Source organism: Equus caballus, chromosome 25, assembly GCF_041296265.1.
Source record: "Equus caballus isolate H_3958 breed thoroughbred chromosome 25, TB-T2T, whole genome shotgun sequence".
In the NCBI taxonomy this organism is placed as follows: Eukaryota; Metazoa; Chordata; class Mammalia; order Perissodactyla; family Equidae; genus Equus; species Equus caballus.
Window position 1 is genome coordinate 12,563,259 of NC_091708.1, and position 20,175 is coordinate 12,583,433.

The 20,175-nt window shown below is 49.9% G+C and overlaps 2 protein-coding genes across 2 annotated transcripts in view; both read left to right on the forward strand.

Annotated features, from left to right (window-relative positions):
* The first annotated feature begins 3,827 nt into the window (after positions 1-3,827).
* On the forward strand, positions 3,828-12,786 carry LOC106782584 (uncharacterized). The gene is made up of 5 exons (XM_070252015.1): positions 3,828-3,947; positions 4,394-4,730; positions 4,996-5,069; positions 5,204-5,347; positions 10,257-12,786. Exons 1-5 carry the CDS (start codon positions 3,828-3,830, stop codon positions 10,719-10,721), a joined length of 1,140 nt encoding a protein of 379 aa, XP_070108116.1. The 3' UTR covers positions 10,722-12,786.
* CCDC180 (coiled-coil domain containing 180) overlaps positions 12,756-20,175 on the forward strand; it is a gene marked incomplete at its 5' end in the record, with an annotated part of 40,672 nt that continues 33,252 nt past the window's right edge. The window contains 7 exon segments of the mRNA XM_070252016.1: positions 12,756-12,964; positions 15,776-15,864; positions 17,308-17,417; positions 18,407-18,535; positions 18,631-18,741; positions 18,867-18,962; positions 19,897-19,965. Coding sequence (XP_070108117.1) covers positions 12,756-12,964; positions 15,776-15,864; positions 17,308-17,417; positions 18,407-18,535; positions 18,631-18,741; positions 18,867-18,962; positions 19,897-19,965 — 813 coding nt within the window.

Here is a 20,175-nt window from a genome sequence, read left to right on the forward strand (position 1 = left end):
GGATCATCACATGTATAAATTAACTTAGGAATAACTGTTATCTTAATGATACTAAATGTCTACTTAAAACCTATTAAGACATATTTGCCTGGCCAATTTATTATTGATTCCCTCTTCCCTTGCATCCAGATTCCTTGAAATCCTTCTCCATTTACATGTCAAATCTGTTCTTTTATCATCTCAGTTCTAGGTATTCTAAAAGATGCAAAGTAGAATTAGACAATGATTCTGCTCTGAAGCCATCTATAATTTCATAATGAAGATATAATGACAATTCAAATTTACAAGAGAAAGTAGTAAGTATCCAACAAAAACAGAAAAACTTCCTCAGGATCTTAATAGCCTAAAAGGACATGGTACATTGCAAATCTGATCGCCATTTCCTAGCTGAAGGGTCTTGTGCAATTCATCTGAAGAATGATTGTTCTAAGTAAACAGAGAGTTCATTTAGCTTTGCTCTCAATCCATTATAATCAAGGCTTATTGAACAGCACTATTTGCAAGGTACTGACTGCTAATCATAGGAAATAGAAGCCAGGAGAACAGAGTCTCCCCACTTAAGCTACTTAATATCAGAACTCAGAGAAGAATAGGGACAAAGTGCTAGAGGTGCCTAAAGGAAGTGACACCACACTACTAGGAGACAAAGTGGATCTTCAAGAATGGGTAGGAAGTTATTCTTAGTTTGTTTGGGGGGAAAAGTGACAGAGGGTAGGAGGAGAGGTTAGGACCAATTAGAAGGCTACTATAATATTCCAGGCAAGAGGTAGAGGGTTTAAACTGAAATGATGGCAGCAGGAATGATACTGAGTCTATTCGATACCATGGAAATAGAATTAGAGAAATTTAGGAACACATTGATAACTGATTTGATCAAAGGTAAAGGGAGAGAGGGTTATCCACATGGGAAAGAAATTAATATTGACTCCTACCTCACATCATAAACAAAAATCAATTCGAGAGGTGGATTTTAAATCTAAATGCGGATGTTTAAAACAATAAAATTTGTAGTAGATAACAAAGGAGAATATTTTCATGACTTGAGGCAGGCAAAGATTTCTTAGATAGGACACAAATTATACTAACCACAAAGACAAAAATTAATAAATTGGATCTTATTAAAATTAAGGACTTATCTTCATCCAAAGCCACCTTCAAGAGAGTAAGAAGGCAAACGCAGAATGGAAATAAACACTTGTATATTTACCTGGAAAAAGCTTCATATAGGATATGCAACTAACTTGCGTGAATTAATAAGAGAAGAGAGATAACAGAAAAATAGAAACAATAAAGATAATAGAAAAAAGGGCAAAAAAGTTGACTAGGTATTTCACAGAAAGATAACCAAACGGCCATTTAGTATATGAGAAGGTGCACAACATCGTTACCCATCAGGAAAATAAAAATTAAAGCCACAATGAAACACCACTACACATACACCAGAAAGGCTAAACTAAAAACCACTGACAATACCAAGTGTTGGTGAGGATGTGGAGCAACTGGAACTCCTACACACTGCTCTGAGTGTAAACTCCTACAGCAACGTTCAAAAACTCTGGTAGTATCTCCTAAAGAAGGACTTACATGTACTCCATGATGCAAAAATTCCACTCTTAGGTAAATACCCAATAGAAATGCCTAGATATGTTCACCATGCAAAAGAATGTTCAGAGGAGCATTATTTGGTAATTCTCTAAACTAGAAACAACCCAAATGTGCATCAATAATAGAAAGGACAAATAAAATGGGTTATATATTTTTTTATAATGAGATGCTATACAGAAATAAAAATGAACTACAGTCACATTCAAAAATATAAATGAATCTTACAAATATAATGAAAGATGCCTGACATAAAAGAGTACATTCTGTATGATTCCATTTAAATAAAATTCAAAAATAAGCAAAACCAATTCAGAGGTTAGAATATTTGTTATCCTTGGAAAAGAGAGGGCAGTGGAGTGGGATGGGTCCAAAGGGGGGCTCCTGGAGAGTTAGTAATGTTCTATTTCTTATGGGTACTGGTTACCAGGTGTGTTCCCTTTGGATAATTCACTGAGCGATACACTCATGATTTCCATACCTTTTGGTGTGTATGCTATCTTTCAACATGCAAATCCAATCAGTTGGATCCAGAACTTTTTTCCTGGTTAGTCCCAAGGCCAGATGGCATAGTGTTTGGTTCCAGACTCTGGAATTGCAGGGTCTAGATTCACATCCTGGATCTAACCACTTCCTATCTCAGAGGTCTTGTCCACGTTACTAACTGTCTGAGCTTCAGTTTCTCCATCTGTAAAATGGATGAACTGTGGTACCCCTCTCATTGTTACTGAGGGGATTGAATCCTCTCCATAAATGTTAGCTCTTGGGGTGGTCCTTTTTGTTCTTTGTTCTATGGGCCGTGGAGAAGATGGATGACAGCCTGTGGAAGAGGAAGGAAAAGGATGAGGGTCAAGTCAAGAGACATTTTCAAGATGAAGACTGAGGGGGAAGATACGATGTTGAGGTGAAGGGAAAAGAGTTCAAAGGCTTGGCTTCATGCCTTTCATTTCCCATCTCTCAACTCCTGCCCATCTCTAACACGAGAGGTGGACTGACCAGGTGATCTCTAGCTGGTTAGTCTTTCCAGCTATAACATTCTGGAGTTGGGAAGGCAATGCAAATGTCATGCAAAAGCCAAAAACAAAGTTTTGTGTTTTATCAAAACTCAAACACAAAGACTCAGAAACTTGGGAGTTAAGGAAGGTAAATTCTCAGTGGTGAGATTATGGGCTATTTTTATTTTCTTCTTTGAATTTTATTGCTATTTTATATAATAAGTGTGTCGCTTACTCAGAACAAAACATCATGCACGATGTATCCATGCCTACATATTTATATCCATATTTTTTTAAAAAAAACTTCCAAAATTATAGATGTGCCAGAAACGAGAACCTACCAAGCATCTGGGCAGGGAAAACACTGTTTCTGATGTACAAGGGCCAAGCCAGAAGGGCATCCTGGGGCAAGACAGACGTATCAGTGACTGCAAATAATTCCTGGACATTTCCTATTTTTTATTGTATTTTCCCTCAGTTATCTACACTTTCTCTTTTTCCCAATAAAATTAGTCCAATCTTACATTACAATATTTCACCTTGTTAATAAAACCCAGGACCAAAGAAGGAGAATAACAGGGTTTTCTAATCACCATATCTTAATCTCTGAATCTAGTCTGGACAGAATGATCACTTCCTGGAGGAAGTTGTCATAGGGAGCGTTTACCAGCCAGTGGAATAGGGACCCCTGCCGAGGGGAGGGATTGTCTGAGGAGTCAGGTACCCCACATACATAGGAAACCCTCACCCAGGCTCCGCCTCCACCCAGGTGCCGCGGGGAGCATTTACCAGCCACTGGAACAGGGATCCCTGCCGAGCGGAGGGATTCTATGAGGAGCCGGGGACCCCACATACATAGGAAACCCTCACCCAGGTTCAGCATCACCCACAAGCATTTTCAGCTCTGCCCATGAGGACTCTGGCTGGGTGTGTGGGAAAGAGCCAAACTCTGGGAGAGTCAGACCAGGACACTCCAGGTATTCACGCATTTACCCAGGGAGCACTCACTGGGTCTGAATTTTGTGCAAGACACTGTGCTAAGGACAACTGAAGTTGAATAAAAGTAAGGCATACTTGACCTTCAGGAAACACCTTCCATGGGGGCTGTGAACTCCTGCATTTGACAGCAACCAACGTACAAGCTGGTTCAGAGAGGAGAGGTGACAGGCACGTGAGAGGAGGGGTCAGGCTGAGAGGATGGGACACTTGTCACTGGTAGGGACTGGAAGTATGGGCGAGTTTGGGATGTGTGGAGACAGAAGGATCCCAGCAGAGGAGCAGGATGAGGAGCGGCAGGGGCAGGAGGCATATGCAGGGAGAGCGGGGAGTTTGCTGAAGCAGGAGAGTCAGGTGGGAACCAGATGTGGGGGCCTCTGGGGTCCTGGAGGGACTGTGGGTTGGACCTGGTAGGGGCTGCAGAGTCGGGGAGGGGCTTTTGAGGAGGAGAGTGGCTAGGTCAGAGATGTATTTGGGAGGGGTTACGTGGCAATGGTGGGTTGGATGAATGCAGCTCATTGTTATAACTCCATTCAAGCTTGAGGCCTGAACTGAGCCCTTCAACCTCTTTTCATCTGAGGAAGATTTGGCCTCTTTTAGAGACGCTGTCTGCTTCTTTCTTAGAACCAAGCAATACTCTGTGCTACTTCCCAGCAGAGGTTGGTTTTAACCCAGGCAAAGAGAAGATGGATTTTCTCGACCACAGTGGCTCAGAGCTACATCCCCCGTCCCCTCCTCGTTTTCAGAATATTTAGTGCGCTGCTCTGGACGCTCCTGACTCCTGACGTTTCCCCTTGCAGAGAGGAGAAACTGCCACCTGGAAAGGGTTGACTACTTTCGCTGCTCCATGCCCGACCCAGGCGCTCCGGTTGCCAAGGAAGCGGGGGCGGGGCCCGCGGGGCTCCCTGCCCTCGAGGTGCCTTGGAGACCAAGTGTGTCCTGTTGCAGTTGAGGCTGGACAGGCCTTGGGTGACTTGCTTGTTGCTTTCGGCAGGTGCGGGCCCGGGCGGTCCCCTGCGCGCAGGGCCTCCCGGCGCTTGACGGGGCTTCGATGGGATGTCCAGCGGCTGTCCCGCTCCTTGGTGGGCTGGGGGAGAGGGCGCATGAGGGAAACTTGCCAGGTCTTCTTAGCACAGAGTAGGTGCCTAATTTGCGTGGCTACAGTCAGTCTTCTCCCTCCCTGCCCGCCCCCCCCCCCCCCCCCCCCGCCACACACACACACACACACCGTGTCCGCTCCAGAGGCAGGGGGCCTTCTTGAACCGTGTTCAGCGTCACATTGGGGGTCCAACGCCGGGTCAAAATGCCCCCAGCTGCCACCTTGGGCGGGTCGGCTTTTCCCAGAAGAGCCTGGGAGAGTGAAGCACAAAACAATAACCATTTATTGTTGTTCACCCCAAAGTCCCTCTCGGATCTGCGTGCGCCCTGCGCGGCTGGCAGAGCCCGCCTTCTCCAGGAGTTCGGTTCTTGCTTCAGGTTTGTTTCTTTTTCGCTTCTTCGCCCTCTCCGTTGTTTTGCTTTTTGTTTAAAATAAAATTCCTGAGGCCAGAAAGGCGCCCCGATGCTTTCTCCCGGAGCAGAGGGTCTCAGCCTGGTTTCTCAACCTCCAGGTCACAATAGAGACCAAACCCAGACACATTCCTGGACAACGGCTTCCCGGCAGGGGCGTCCAGCCGGCGGCCATGGTGTCCTCAGTGGGGAAGGTGACTCAGGTCCCCAGCGGGAATGTCTACCAGCAGATCTTCGAGGCTGAGGTAGGCCTGCCCCTCTGTCCCCCTCTTTCTGCTTCCCGATTCCCTCTGCTCCCCAAACTTCCCTCCCTCTGAAGGCCCCTTACCTGGGAATCTAATGAAATAGGGCTTTGAAATTGCTTTGATTTTAAAAATAATTCTTACTGGTTCTTAAAATGTAGGAATACAAAATTAGAATGTCTATTCTTGAAAGTTAGACAATTTAAATTAAAATTTTAAATTAAGTTAAATTAAAATTACTCAGAAATAGCCAGAATTAACCATCGGATACCTTGGGTCTTTTTCCTATGCATTAAAGCATTTCTAATTTTTCTATTTAAAGCTGAGTTTGATTCTATACTCGTGTTTTGAAACCTGCTTTTTCCCTGTTAACAGTATCTTGTGTCACTGGGCGTTCATGTACTTCTCCACATTTGGTGGCTGCCTGGGACTTCCTGTAATGTATTAAAGTGACGCCCTCTTGACAACCATATAGGTTGTTGGAATGGCCTTGTTGTCTATAAAGAACTGCACAGACAAAATTATGTCTTAAAAGAAACACACACTCAAACCCTTCCTTTGAAATTCTGTGCTGCTTATTTAAAAGGGACTTTCATTCCTACTTTGAGCCCTAAATAGTGCTCTCTGTAGAAGGCTTGGAAATTATAAAAGCATAAAGAGACCAAAGAAACTGATTACTCACGTGATCCTGCTTCCTGGAAGCAACACACCATGCTTAACATTTGGCAGATTTTCTTCCAGTCGTTTTTCTATACATTTTAAATTTTGAGCTCATACTGTATAATTTTAGTTATAATTTTTATTCTGTGCTTTTAATTGATATGCTTGATGGTATATCATATCATAAGCATTTTCCCATGTCCTAAAAAAATCCTTCCCAAGCCTCATTTTTAGTAAATGCCTGACATTCCACTGAAGGGACATACCATGTTTACTCAACCAGTCCCCTATTATTGGACAGTTCCATTTTTACAATTCCTTGAGATTATAAAAAATGCCTGAATGAGCATCTTGGTCTTCATTAAAATTTCTTAAAAGATGCCTTCCTGGGAGCAGCTGAATGACTGTTCTGGGCTGGAGAGCCCTCCCGCAGGGGGTGTGCCCTGGGGTTGAAGGCCTCCCTGCAAAGCGCCTTCCTGCTCGTGGTCCCCACATGACCTTCTGAGACTGCACAGTCAGCCTCAGGGTGCAGGGAGCCTGCAGCTCTGACCCCCCCAACCCACATCTTCCATGGATTCAGGTGCAGCTGGTCCGCTCCCTGGCGGCCACCAGGAAGTGGGCTCTGGAGTGTTCCATGACCCCAAAGAACGGCAGGAAGCCCTTGATGAATGTAGGGGCACTAGCTTACATGCCCTCTAAACTGTGTGTCCCTGAGGCTCCTTGTCTGGGCTACATGCCAGCACTCATGGTGGTAACAGCCCTAGGCTGGGCTAACCCAGCTGCTTTCTCGTGGGAGAGTTAGCACCAAGACTCTCGAAGTCTGAGGGAACCCGGAGGCCCTCCGGGGCTCAGGGGCTCTGGTCCTTGGAATGCAGGTCACGCAGGAACAGTCCCCTTGGCAAGCACTCAGCCTTTGTTCCTCTGCATACTTAAGCCAGCTCCTCTCAGAGGGCAGCAGTGGGTGCAAATTGCCTGTCCAGCCAGCCGCCACTGGACCTATCCTGTAAGTAACTCCTAATAAACCCATATGTCTCATTTGCTGTCTCTGAGTCTTTTCTTTGGTCTCTCAGCAACCTATCCCACACTGCTCACCCAGCTGGGTGTGTGGCGGAACACTTGGTGAGCCAGCCAGGAGACCAAAGAAAACCGAGTGAGTGCTGAGACTGTCTGGGATGGGAAGGAGAAATCCGTAGGGGTAATACTGGGTTGGCTGGTGTCCTCCCTGTGGGGGCCGGTTGTCACCATCCTTGATGGATGGGGCCCGCTGTGTGAGTACAGGGGTGCCCCCAAAATGCCGAAGGGCCTAGGGGAAAGTCCTGGGCATGAGAGAAGCCCAGGCCATTGCTACAGCTGTGGAGTCCTGGGCACTCCACACTGTAGAATGGCTGGCAATGAAGGCAGGAGAAGTCCTGGGCATGATAAATGTTGAGAGAAAGAAACCAGAAGCCTGGGAGGTAACTGCTATGGTGGGATGGCCCCTCCTTGCCGCTGTTCACTTAGCAAGACTAGCTGAAATGGAAGCTAAGGCAAAGGTGAGACAGCTACAAGAGAAATTAAAATTAGAAAGGAACACATGGCTGGTTGAAGCCAAAACTACCGAAGCTCTGTCAACACACCTCCGGGAATCTGATGAGAAGATAGAGGTCTGAACAGCCCCTCCCTCGGGGGTGGATCCCAGGGACCTGCCTCCACCCGTTGGGAACATGCATCCACCATGAGAGATTACACTGCTGCAGAACTGGTGGAATTGGGGAACAGGTGAACTAAATAGATGTGAAAAAGATAACAATTTGGGGGGGACTTTTAAAATAATTACGTGTTATGGTGTATGTACTTAAAAAAACCCAAGATGATGGCTAATTGCTTTAATGTCACACAAAGTTTTTGTGAGTAATCTAAACATAATTGTTGGGAACAAATGATTTAGGTAAAAATGGGTAAGAGTTTTCAGGTACAATAATTATGTTTTATGGTATAGATGCTTGAAAAACAGCTTCCAAAATCTTTTTGGTAACTTGAAACTTTAGAGTTTTGGTAAATTAAGTTAAATGATCAAGATTCATTGAGTATCTAGGTCATTTACCAAACAAGATAAAATATTAGAAATTGGTTACTAAACATAGATTTGTCTGCCTCTGGTTTCTTATTTCCAAGAAAGTAAAAGATGCTTGAGTTTATTGATAAATATGTTTTGTACCTGCTGAGGAATTTTCTATGAGAAAACACATATTTCTAAAAAGTCTCTAAACAAGGCAAGTAAAATGTATGTTTTCAGTAAAAAAAGGTATAAAGAACAGAGATATTTTTGTTTGTTTTTTTAAGAAAGATAAATTTGTCCTAAGCTGCTACAAAAGAAAAAAAAAGAGAAGAAGGCATGGAAAAAATTCTGAATTTTAAAAACAAGTGACAGAAGGTTTGTGGAAGTAAAACCCTGAGGAGTTTGGTGTATGGTCAAGTTGGTTGAGATTAAAATAAATGAGTTTCAATATCAAGAGTAAAGCAGTCAAAGGCAGAGCCGGGAGGGAGGGCAGGCCAGGGGCTCGTCAGGCCTTGGGCGGAAAGTGCCTGTTGGGGACAGGAAGAGCGCGGTGAGTGCGTGGTCCAGCACCCCAGCGCTGGCAGGGAGGCTGAGTGAAGCGGGACGCTGAGTCCTGAGCAGCAGGTGGCCGTGACTCCCTGCCCCTCCCTGCTCTCTGGCGACACGACTGAGGTTGAGCAAAGCTCAGAGAGTGTCTGCAGTGCGGTTTTCCCCAGGGAGTGGCAAGCACCCCTCAGGGGAAAAAGTGATAAACAGCCAAACACTGTTCTGGTGGCTTTAACAGCGCCCACAGTGACAGCCTGGGAACGCCCTAGCCCCCTCGACTGGACGGAGGGCCAAAGGACCTTGACCCGTGCCTGCAGCGCCGTGCAGGTGGTTCAGGTATCAGGGGACCAGAAGCCACAAGAGGAAATAACAATGTACTGGTCCACAGGAGCATTTTGCTGTCAGGGGTGAAAATGAGCACAATGACTTCCATCACTTCTCACCTCACTCTGCGGCCATGCTTCTGGAGCACCGCCCGGTGGACAAAACCCCCTGAGGTTACCTTGTTTCATTATATTGATGGTGTCATATTAACCTCTGAGTCTTTTTCAGACCTTCAAGAAGCGTCTCTCTCCCTCGCCGCCCACCTATGCTAACGAGAATGGGTAGTAAACGACAATAAAGTACAAGGGTCTGGGTTATCTGTCAAACTCTTGGTGTTATCTGGTTGGGTAAGACAAAAGCGGTTCCTGCTACTGTTATAGATAAGACACAGGCTGTCCGTCCTCTTTAAAAGTTGGTGCCAAAGGGTATCATCTGGGACTAGGGGACCACCGACCAGGAGGCCTTCTCCCAAGCCAAAATGACAGTAAAACAAATCCAACCCTTGGGTGTTTTAACACAAGGACAACTGTGTGAACTGGATGTTTCCAGTCACCCAGAGGGGTTTGGATGGGGTCTCTGGCAGAGGCAAAGCAATAAACCAGTGCCCCTCGGCTTCTGGTCCCAATTGTAGAAAGGGGCTGAAAACCAGTATAGCGTCCTGGAACAATTGTGTGCTGCTTACCTTGTCCTCCAGCAGGTGGAGCCCATAACCCATTCCCTGCCGGTCACAGTCCATACTCATCTGCCCATTGCAGGGTGGCTGAGGGATGCTTTCCAAAAGCCCCGCTCAGGAACAGCCCAAACACAGACATTGGCAAAGTGGCGTGCATACTTACAACACCGAGGGATCCTCACCAGTAGTCCCCTCAGTGCAGAACTACATGCCCTCCTGGGGCCAGTAACACACACCGCAGAAGAAACAAGCCTGTTAGATGAGGTGCCCATGCCTGAAACCCTGCCAAATGTACAGGAAGGAGGAGGACCAATCCCAGCAGAGGCCTGGTAGACGGATGGCTCCGCAAGAGGTGGCCACCCCCCCAGTGGACAGCGGGGACCATCCAGCCTTCAACCAACAGCATGTGGTTGGACCCTGGCTCTGGATACAGTAGTCAATGGGCTGAACTGAGGGCCACCTGGATGGTGTTGACTTGTAAGCCCAGTCCAATATGTCTGTGCATGGACAGTCAGGTAGTCTATACAGGGCTCACCCTGTGGATGGCCTAATGGGCATGACAAAAGTGGACTATTAATGGTCACCCATTGTCAGGGGCAGAGCTCTGGGATGACATCTGGCAGCAGGTCTTGGGAATGACAATAACAGTGTACCATGTGTCTGCACACCAGGTGACAACACCACCAGGAAACCAACAAGCAGATGAGTCAGCTCAGATTTGTCTCCTGGAAGAAGTGCCAGCCAAAAGAGTGGCAGGGTGGCTACACAGGAAGACCGGACACAAAGGACAAAGGACCCTGTGGGCTGTCGCCAAGGACTGGGGCCTCCTGCTGCGCTATGCTACTATGGTGCAGGTCTGTCAGGTGTGCCCTTCTTATTCCTTACAGAGACCCTGGGCCATTCCTCGGGACACAGGCCAAATTGCCAGAAGCAACCAGCCTGCTCAACGCCGGCAGATGGACTCCACAGGGCCATTGCCTCTTTCTGATGGCTGTCAGCATGCCCTAACTAGTGCGGACACAGCTACAGGACTGCTACAGACATATCCCAGCAAGAGGGCCACACAGAAGACCACCATGAGAGGCCTGGGGACACCTCTGTGCTGCCTACAGTGTTCCCATGGACATCAACGGTGACCAAGGTATGCATTTTACCGGCCACCAGGTACAGACGTGGGCTGATCAAATCGACATACATTTGCATTTTCACCTGCCAAACTGCCCCATGACCATGGAGCTGGTGGAACAAATGAATGGCTTGCTGAAACAACAATTGAGGATGGAAGACAGGACCCTAGCCCACTAGACAAGATACCTGGCAACTGCAATATATCAACTAAATGATCATGAGATGCACTCAACCCAGTACATACCAGATGTTGACACAAGGACCAGACAAGGGCTAATCAAAGAAAGAAACTACAACCACAGATGGGCACTCAGAACAACTTGCTTTTGCCTCTGCCACAGAACTCCCTACTGGGACCCACATGGCCACTTGGCCCTGGGACTAGGAGGTGGGGCTCCTGTCTCTTAACCCCTTAGGGGACAGGCTTAAAACGAGATATCACATACAGATGGCCAATAGGCACATGAAAAGATACTCAACATCACTAATCATCAGGGGAATGCAAATCAAAACTACACTAAGATATCACCTTATACCTGTTAGAATGGCTATAATCACCGAGACAAAAAATAACAAATGTCAGAGAGGTTGTGGAGAAAAGGGAACCCTCATACACTGCTGGTGAGAATGCAAACTGGTGCAGCCATTGTGGAAAACAGTATGGTCATTTCTCAGAAAATTAAAAATAGAATTACCATAAGACCCAGCTATCCCACTACTGGATATTTATCCGAAGAACTCAAAATCAACGATACAAAGAGACTTATGCCCCCCTGTGTTAATTGCAGCATTATTCACGATAGCCAAGACGTGGAAGCAACCCAAGTGCCCATCCACTGATGATTGGATAAAGAAGATGTGGTATATATATATACAATGGAACACTACTCAGCCATAAAAAAGACAAAGTCAACAACATGGATGGACCTGGAGGGTATTATGTTAAGCAAAATAAGCCAGACAAAGACAAACACCGTATGATTTCACTCATACGTGGAAGATAAACAAACACACAGACAAAGAGAACTGTTTAGTGGTTACCAGGGGGAAGGAAAGTTGGGGGTGGGCACAAAGGATGAAGGGGCGCACCTATATGGTGACTGACAAATAATAATGTACAACTGAAATTTCACAATTTTGTAAACTATTATAACCTCAATACAAAAATTAATTTTAAAAACCCGACAGAATATCACAGTAACACCTCCAATTCCCCAAGGCACTTTCATCCTTTCCCTCTGGTGTGCCTTGTTGGATGGTCATGAGCTCCCTGTTCTAGTCCCCTCTAAACATCTTCCTTTTCATCCTTAGGACAATGTCAGCCAGCCTTTCCACTGCATGGACACACACTGGTGCTGACATACAAAACCGCTCCACCTGCTGGGCATGCAGCGAGCTGCGTGCCTTCAACGGCAGGGTTACCATGGCATCTCCAAGCTGCCAACGCCTCTGACGGGAGAGCCCCATGAGAGCGGAGGAGTGCCGCCCACTTTCCCATTCCTACTCCCCTCCACCTGTGACATGTTTTCTTTGGTGTCCTTGCTTTTTTACTACTTCTTTTATTTTCATGTTATGCTTTCTATTGCTGTTGTAGTTTCTGGCTACAGTGCTCCTCTCTGTGTCCGGCTCAAGGGGAACTGCAGAAGACTGGTGCAATGAGATTGTAAGGGCCATTCTGACACATGGCGGGTGGAGTGTAGGGGCACTAGCCAGCATGCCCCTTTAAAACCATGTGTCCTTGAGGCTCCTTGTCTGGGCTGCATGCTAGCACTCATGATGATAACATTCCTGGGCTTGGCCAACCCAGCTGCTTTCTCGTGGGAGAGTTAGCACCAAGACCCTTGTGGTCTGAGGGAACACAGAGGCGCTCTGGGGCAGGGGTGCTCAGGTCCTTGGAATGCAGGTCATACAAGGACAGTCCCCCGTGGCAAGCACACAGCCTTTGTTCCTCTGCCTACTTAAGCAAGCTTCTCTCAGGGGGTGGTAGCGGGTGCACATTGCTGTCCAGCCGGCCACCACTGGACCTTCCCTGTAAGTAACTCCCCAGTAAACCCATATGTCTCGTTCACCATCTCCAGGTCTTTTCTTTGGTCTCTTGGCAACCTATCCTACACTGCTCACCCAGCTGGGCATGTGGGGGAATAATAAAGAAGGTGGATATTCCTGAAGGGGAGATGATATCTCCTTGGCAACGGAAGTGGGTGCACAGCCTACCCAATGACTGGGTCACGGAAAACCCTGTTCTCTACAGGTAGGTCCTGCTGTCGAGGCCACATCCCCACACACTGGGGGTGCATCAGAGTCTTCAGAAACTCAGAAAGAGCTCACACAAGCTGAGTGCCAGGTAGGAATGAAGTCCCAGTGTCCTCCCCTGAAAGAGGGAGGTCATACACTGACCGTGCAGGACCATGCAGGCATTCAGGATCATCTGCTTCTCCCTCCCGTCTTCCCCTCCCCCCCAGTGGCTATTGATTGAGCACCTAGGGCCAGCACCGGGCAGGGGATCCCACCCTCCTGGAACTTGAGGCCTTGACAGTAAATAAATAAGCACGTCCCCGCAAATATGGAAAGGCTCTGACGCAAAGGGTGGGGCGGTGGGACAGAAGTCAGGGAAGCTCTCTGAGGAGGGGCCTCAGCTGAGACCAAAGGATGAGGGAAGGGAAGCATGGGGCGAGGCTTGGAGGTGGGACAGGCTTGGTCCACTCCCAGAAGGCTGAAGAGTCGGTGGGCTTGGGGAGAGGGGCAGCAGATGAGGCGAGGAGAGGCTTGCAGGCCACAGGCAGTATTTCAGACTTTATTGAAGTGAACAGCTGATCCGCGCTTTCAAGGCCTTCAGGCTGCTGTGTGTGGGATGTGGGGGCTGCACAGAGACAGGGAGGCCAGCAAGGAGGCCACCGCAGTCCATGTGAGCTTGGGGGCTGCAGAGGGAGAGTGAGGAGTTCAGGTGTATTTTGGAGGCAGAAGCCACGGGACTGGGTGACAGATTGGGTGGGAGGAGAGGGCTCCTGAGGGTCCTGGGTCTCTGGTCTGAGCGCTCAGGTGCAGAGCGGAGGCACCCTTCCCTGAGATGGGGCAGATGGGGTAGGGCAGAGAGATGAGGAGTTCCTTCTGACTTCCAAGTTTAGAAGTTGAACTTGAGACTCCTGAGCATGCCATTTCAGCTCCCTGAGCTCAGACTCCTCAAATAGGGAAAAAGGAAAGAAAGAAAAATGAGGGGTCCCATCCTTCGGAGCGCCTGGGAGAATGTAGCTGGAGCTGGGCTTCCCTTCAGCTCTGCGCATCCCACACAAGCCAGGAACCCCTCTCTGGTCCAGGACTCTGGGATGGGGAGTCAGTCCTCCTCTGCCTGCTTTTCCCACCCTTCCTCCTCCTTTGGGGGAGGGATTGACCCCATGCTAGGTAAAGGTCTCTGCCCTGCCCTGCCCTTCAACTTTTCCCAGGGAAAACTCCCCTGAGGCTCTGACCTTCAGCACCCTTAACTACCTACAGGTGGGAAAATCCACTGGCCACCCTAGCCCAGACTGGAGGTCAGCGTTCTCCAGTCCATGTCCCTGATGCCCAATGCAGGGATCCAGAGGCACGGATAGCTGGGGCCTGTCCATGCTACCCCACCGCCCAGGAGGATGGTCTCACAGCCTGACTGTGGCTCTGGCTCCCACAAGAGTCCCAGCCTCCTCTCAGCTGACCTGTTCTCATTCAGGCCCCTGGTCCCCCGACATCTCCCTGTGCCTCCCGAGGGTCCCCTCTTCCCCAGGGTTTAGCATCTGAGACAGCATCAGCCAGGAGCTCTTGGCACCCACAGCACAGTGTTTTGGGAAAGGCACTTCTCATGGAGGGTTCTGGCATTGTGCTGTGCTGGCTTCCTGGGACAGACAGACAAGGCCAGCTCTGTGCTGGACACAGATCCAGAACATAGCTCCCTATGGCCTGTGGCAGGAACAGAGATGTGTTTGTAACCTGCCACCCTCAAAATGACTAAGGTCACTAATCAGCATCAGTGTCTCTCTGGGGTACCTTGTCCCCTCTTGAACTTGGCCAGCCAAAGGCAGTCAACTTGCGCATTAATTCAAGCAGGGCAGGGCCTCTGGGTGGAGGAAGAGGAGCCCAGGGCAGGGATGGATCACCACTAGCATAAGCCAAGCCCCCATGTCCCCAGAGCAAGTGGCCGAGAAGCCAGAGCCGACAGCAGCTCCCGTGGTCCAGGCACCTGGGCTCCAGTGGGACTGCCTCTTAGTCCAGGGACATTTGGTTGACAAGGCTGAAGCCCCATGTCTGGAGAGCCAGCCCGGGCCCATCAACTGCAGCCCGGGCCCTGCGGTCTTCCTCGCTGCCAGGTCTGCAGCGAGCACTACATAAGAACATGTCTGGAAAGGGCTGCGCGCCCGGGGGCCCCCAGGAATGGCAGGCGTCCCTGAGAACTGCTGCGTTTCTGCGGTGCTTGCTCTGCAGACAGTGCATTCAGGGATTTTTCCTCCAAAGCTACGCTCATGCTCACCCACCCTGGTCCTCCCTGCTGAGATAGTTTGGGATCTCTCTCCTCCCACACCCAAACCCCATGGACCGTGCACCTTGGCATCACATGTGGGTCTGGGAGGCCCTACTCTGCTTTGTACTGTGACTTCTCCAAGCCCCCTTCCCCTGTCCTAGACAATGGGGTGACCCCAGCTGCCTCATAGGATGGGTGGCTGAAGGAGCAAATAAGGAGCATACTGAATGCTTAGCACTGGTCTGGCTTTCCCGGGCTGCTCACGCCCCTTCTGGTCCTCAGTTTCCACATGGGGAAATGGCTCCTGCTCACGTCCACACTTGGTTTGCCGCCAGAGCAGAAGCAAGCTCCCTGAGGCAGCCCCGGCTTCTCCTCTAGGGACCATAGCATCTGCTGGCAGCAGACACCTGGGCAGTGTTGGTTGAGAGACAGCCATAGCCTGGGGGCTCTCGGGAATCAGGTGGGCCGGGCTATTGCCAATGCCCAGGGTCCCTCTGGAGACTCCTCCTGTGCCAGAGCTGCCCTGGGGGAGTGAGGGGGCTGGAGGTTTATTGTTTTCCTCTGTGTGTGCCTCAGGGAAAAGGAAAAAACCAAGAAGGAAAAATCTCTAGAGAGTGAGAGCACCATTGCTGCCCGAGAAGTCCGGGGCCTCACGGATGCCATCGGTGAGCCTCCATTCAGCCATGAGGGCAGGCCTGGGCTGGGCCAGAAACTGAGCCCTGGGGACACAATCTGGGAGGTCTGATGTAGGAGCAGCTGAGGCTCCCACTGTGTCCCTATGCTCAGCCACATAGGGGACCCTCTCCCCTTGGCCTTATCCACTCACCCTTTTTGCCAGGACATCTCCCTGGGACCTTCTCCCCTGCGCTTCCCCTCAGCCTTCACCATGGAGCCTTCTCCCCTCGGCCTTCTCCCTTCAGCCTTGGCCCATCGGCCTTCTCGCCTTGTCCTTCTCCCCAGGATCTAATCCGCGGGACCTTCTCCCCTGGACTTTCTCCCTTCAGCCTTCTCCCCTGGAACTTCTCCCCCTGGACCTTGCCCCCTTGGCCTTCACCCCTGGAACTCCTCCACTTGGCCTTCTCACCTCGGCCTTCTGCCTTGAACAGTCTGCCCTCAGCCGTCTCCCCTGAACCTTCTCCCCTCAGCCATCACCCATTGGCCTTCTCCCATCGGCCTTCTGCCCTGGACCTTCTCCTCGGGACCTCCTCCCCTCACCCTTCTCCCCTGTGCCTTCTCTCCTCCTTCTTCCTGAACCTTCTCTCCTTTGCAGGGAATTGGAAGAGGAGGAAGGGGCTGCATGCACTGTTGTCATTTACTGATGAAAACTAGTTGGAAAAGGATTTACTTGACTGTGAATTTTTTTCATTGGATTTCTCAGTCTATATTTTCTTCCTTCACCGTACATTGTCCTGGTTTGCTCTGATGCCAGTACGGAGACTCTTTTTCTTTATGATTACAAATAATACGTGCTAACTGTAGAAAAACAAAGGAAGGAGGTAAACAGAAAGTGATAACTCCCCTCCACAATAGCACCCCTTCTCCTCCCTGGAGTGCCCCCCCCCAGCTTCTCACAGAGATTCAGGGGACGTCAGAGCACAGGGAGAGATCACAGACCCTCGAGCAGAGGGCCCACGTCCACAGCCCTCTCAGCCGCTGACTGCCTTTGCTCCTCAGGCCCCATGCCCGAGTGTCCTCACTTGTAAAAAGGGCCTGAGCACAGAAGCTGCCTCCGGGCCCATCCTGAGGAGGGATGGAGCTAGAACAGCACCTGGTACACGGTCAGTGCTGTGTGAGGGTTGGTTATTCTTATTTGCGCAGGTATTTGCTTCTACAAAACTTAAAAAACCACAAATGGTCCCATTCTATACATTAGCATTTCGGAACCTTTTTCCAGCATTTAACTGTATATGTGAGACTTCGTTCCCTATGGCATTTATGGATCACCTTCATCTTTTCTCTTTTTCCTTAAGCCCCTCACACTGCTGGCCCGCTTTGGGGGTCCATCTCCTGAACCAAGGCACTTTCTGCCTGTGCTGCCTTTTCCCAGGGGCTCCCCTGTCGCCCTGGAGCTCGAGGACACCCTCCTCACCTCTGTTGTTCTCCCCCAGTTCCTGAGAGGACCAGCGCCATCACCCTTCAGGGGCGAAGAGACCATAAGAGGAAGGGCTGGCAGAGCACTGTGGGGAGCTTCAAGGAGGAGATCGCTCAGATTGGCATGGTGAGAATCCTCCTCCTCTCTCCCCTTCTGTTCCTGGGCCATTCTGAAGGTGGGCTCGTCACTGCACTGGAGGTCCAGTGGCTCACCAGGGTGTAGACAGAACCGTCGTAGCCATGTTTGGGTGGCTTGTAATGAGTTCCCGTTAGGAGCATAGCCCTGTTACCACCCCCGTTTTACAGGTGAGGCCGAGAAAGTCCTGCCTGACTTGGCACGTAAGGGGCCAAGTAGGAGCTGGGCTCTGGGTGTGATGCCAAAGCCCAGCCTCTGATCTCCCTGCTCAGTCCTACTCGTGAGGGGCCAAACGGCCTGGCCCTGAGGCACCACCCTCACTTGGCTCCCTGTTTCTTTCCAGAGACCTCATCTCCAACCCCACTGGTCCCTGGAATGTCCCTAAATGAGACCCTTTTTTGCCCTTCAGGGTCCTCCCTGAGCCCCAGCTTGCACTCACGGCTTTCTCCAGGGTCTTCTCTGACGCATGTTGCTCCCCTAGATTCCCGGAGTGGGCTCTGGACTCACAGCGCCAAGGAGGCACCCCCTGCCAGCTCTCACTGTCCCGAGCCCTCCCAGCTGGATGTGCACTCTGCTTTCTCCCATGAGCTCTGTTGCTTTGGTCACGTGGCCTAACAGAGCCTCCGTCTCCTCTTCTGAAGTAAACTTGGAATTCTTTCGTTGGCCACTTCTTTAACGAATATTTGTAGAGCCTCAACCTTGGGCCAGGCCTAATGTCAGCACCTACATCACAGGCTGTGATTAGGACCGAGTGCGTCTGAGGACGAGGGCTCAGCAGAGAGTCGAGCGCCCGGCGCATGGCATGTGCCCAAAGTGGTGGCTACCTGTGTGCTCCAGTTGTGAACTAATTAGTTCATCTTAAATAATAATTATTATTATTTCTGAGACAGGACCACGGTTGGCACTTCCTCGTACAGGGGGGCTCCCTCCTGCCCCGGCAGTGTTCATACCACAGCTGTCGCCCTCCTGGCCTGTTTTAGGAAATGGAACCTCTCATCTTGGAGCCAGGAGCACTTCTTCTTAAACAGCTGGCTGAATCTGACAAAGACATCAACAGCCTCTTCAGAAAGGTGGAAAACGACGACAATCTCGAAGACTACACCATCCAAGTAGGGGCCCCTCATGGCCGGGCCTGCCCCACTGGGTCCTGCTCCTTCTCTCCCTGCCATCCGTTCTCCCAGCCTGACCCAGACTTCTCACACAGACCCTGTTGGAGCTGTGGGATCAGGTGGTTGAGAAGTTCCTCCTCCAGAAGCAGGGGATTAAGAAGCTGGATGAGACCCTGCTCTCACTTGAGTTCTCCTGAGCAGACAAGGCAAGTCGGCCTGCAGATGGGCTCTTGGTGATTTTCACTTGTGCGATTTGTGAGGCCTCATGTGTCTCCTTTTAGTTCTCCAGGAAAAGAGTGAGTCACTCACTATGGTGCCCTCTTATTTCTAGCTAAAAAGCGTGTTGAAGAAATACGTGGAAATCATAGAGAAAACTTCCTGTCTCATGCAGCCCAATATGTACAGGCCGATAAATAAAGAAGCCATGGTGAGTAGTTTTCATGTGCAGTGGATCAGCCCACGGGAGAGGGAGCCTGGACCCCAAGACGCCCCAGAGGCTGGTGACTCAGGAATGATGAGCTTTCCACCTGCATCGTCTTGCAGTTGTCGCGGACTCAGGGCAGTTTGCACCCTCATAAGTCAGCCCCGCCTGGTCTGTTTGTCTGTTTTTCTGCTGCCTGTCAGTACCTGTTGCTGAACCATGCCTGCCCCCTAGCTCTGTCCCCACTACTTTCCTGTCCACACCCCAGCCTCCCCCAGCTGCTTTCTTTGGGATAAAAACCAAGAAATTCAAGGTTGTTTGTGATGTCTCCAAAGTCAGAGTTAAGCCTGACTCCTCTGTCACGTGAAAGGATGCTTCTTTTGGCTCCTCAGAGGCGCGTTTTGCTTGCATGGACTTCCAGGTCCTGTGTGGAAAGTTGGGCTTGTCAGACTGTGGGCCTCCTGGCAGCACACGGAGTGAAAGGGGGTCCCGCGTTCAGCACCGCAGCTGGGTTCCAGCCCAAGTGTGTGCCTTGGGCTCCTGGACAGAGCACGGACAGGGAGTGAGCACAGACTCCCTCTTCTCTGCCCAGGCAGGAAGCCTCCTGAGCTAACTCAGCCCTGCACCTGGAACTCCCTGTCCGCGAAGTGGAGACGATGATACTCAGGGGCCAGGACTTGTTGGGAGGATGAGAAAAGAGGGCTCAGCAGTGGGAGCTCTAAGCTTGAGACAAGCTAGAGTCACTGACTTCTATCCATTTGATCCACTCAGGGACCAGAGTTAGTCGGTGTCCTGTTATGTGTGGTTGGTTGATGTTCCTATGCTTATTTCACCCGTTGTGACAACTGACACTTGCTATTTGCTCCATGTGCCTTTATCTCATTTCATTTCACAAAATCCCTCTGCTGTAAACAGCATTGTCTTTGTCTTATGGCTGCAGAATTGGAGGTTCGGGAAATACCTGCTAAGGCCCCACCAGCTGAGAAGGACAGCTGGCATCAAACCTCAGGTTCCAATGACAAGTGTTACTGGAATTTCTACCCTCTAAGCTTGGCTGTTCTCAGCCCTGTCCCAGAGCTGTGCCTGCAGGGCTTTGGGAAGTGTGTGGTGGCATTTGGGGCTGCTCTAGTCCCTAGGGGCATGGGAGAGGCTGCTCTCATTTAAGGGGGGGGGGATGCTAAATGGCAGAACAGTACCACATAATGAAGAACTGTCTCCA

What these genes read in the sequence shown, in the direction of transcription:
- LOC106782584 (XM_070252015.1), top strand. Translation starts at nt 3,828, where the DNA reads ATGGGCGAGTTTGGGATGTGTGGAGACAGAAGGATCCCAGCAGAGGAG. An exon ending in CCAGGTCTTCTTAGCACAGA is followed by an intron (nt 4,731 to 4,995) that starts GTAGGTGCCTAA and finishes TTCACCCCAAAG; the next exon opens with TCCCTCTCGGATCTGCGTGC. An exon ending in AGCAGATCTTCGAGGCTGAG is followed by an intron (nt 5,348 to 10,256) that starts GTAGGCCTGCCC and finishes TCTGCACACCAG; the next exon opens with GTGACAACACCACCAGGAAA.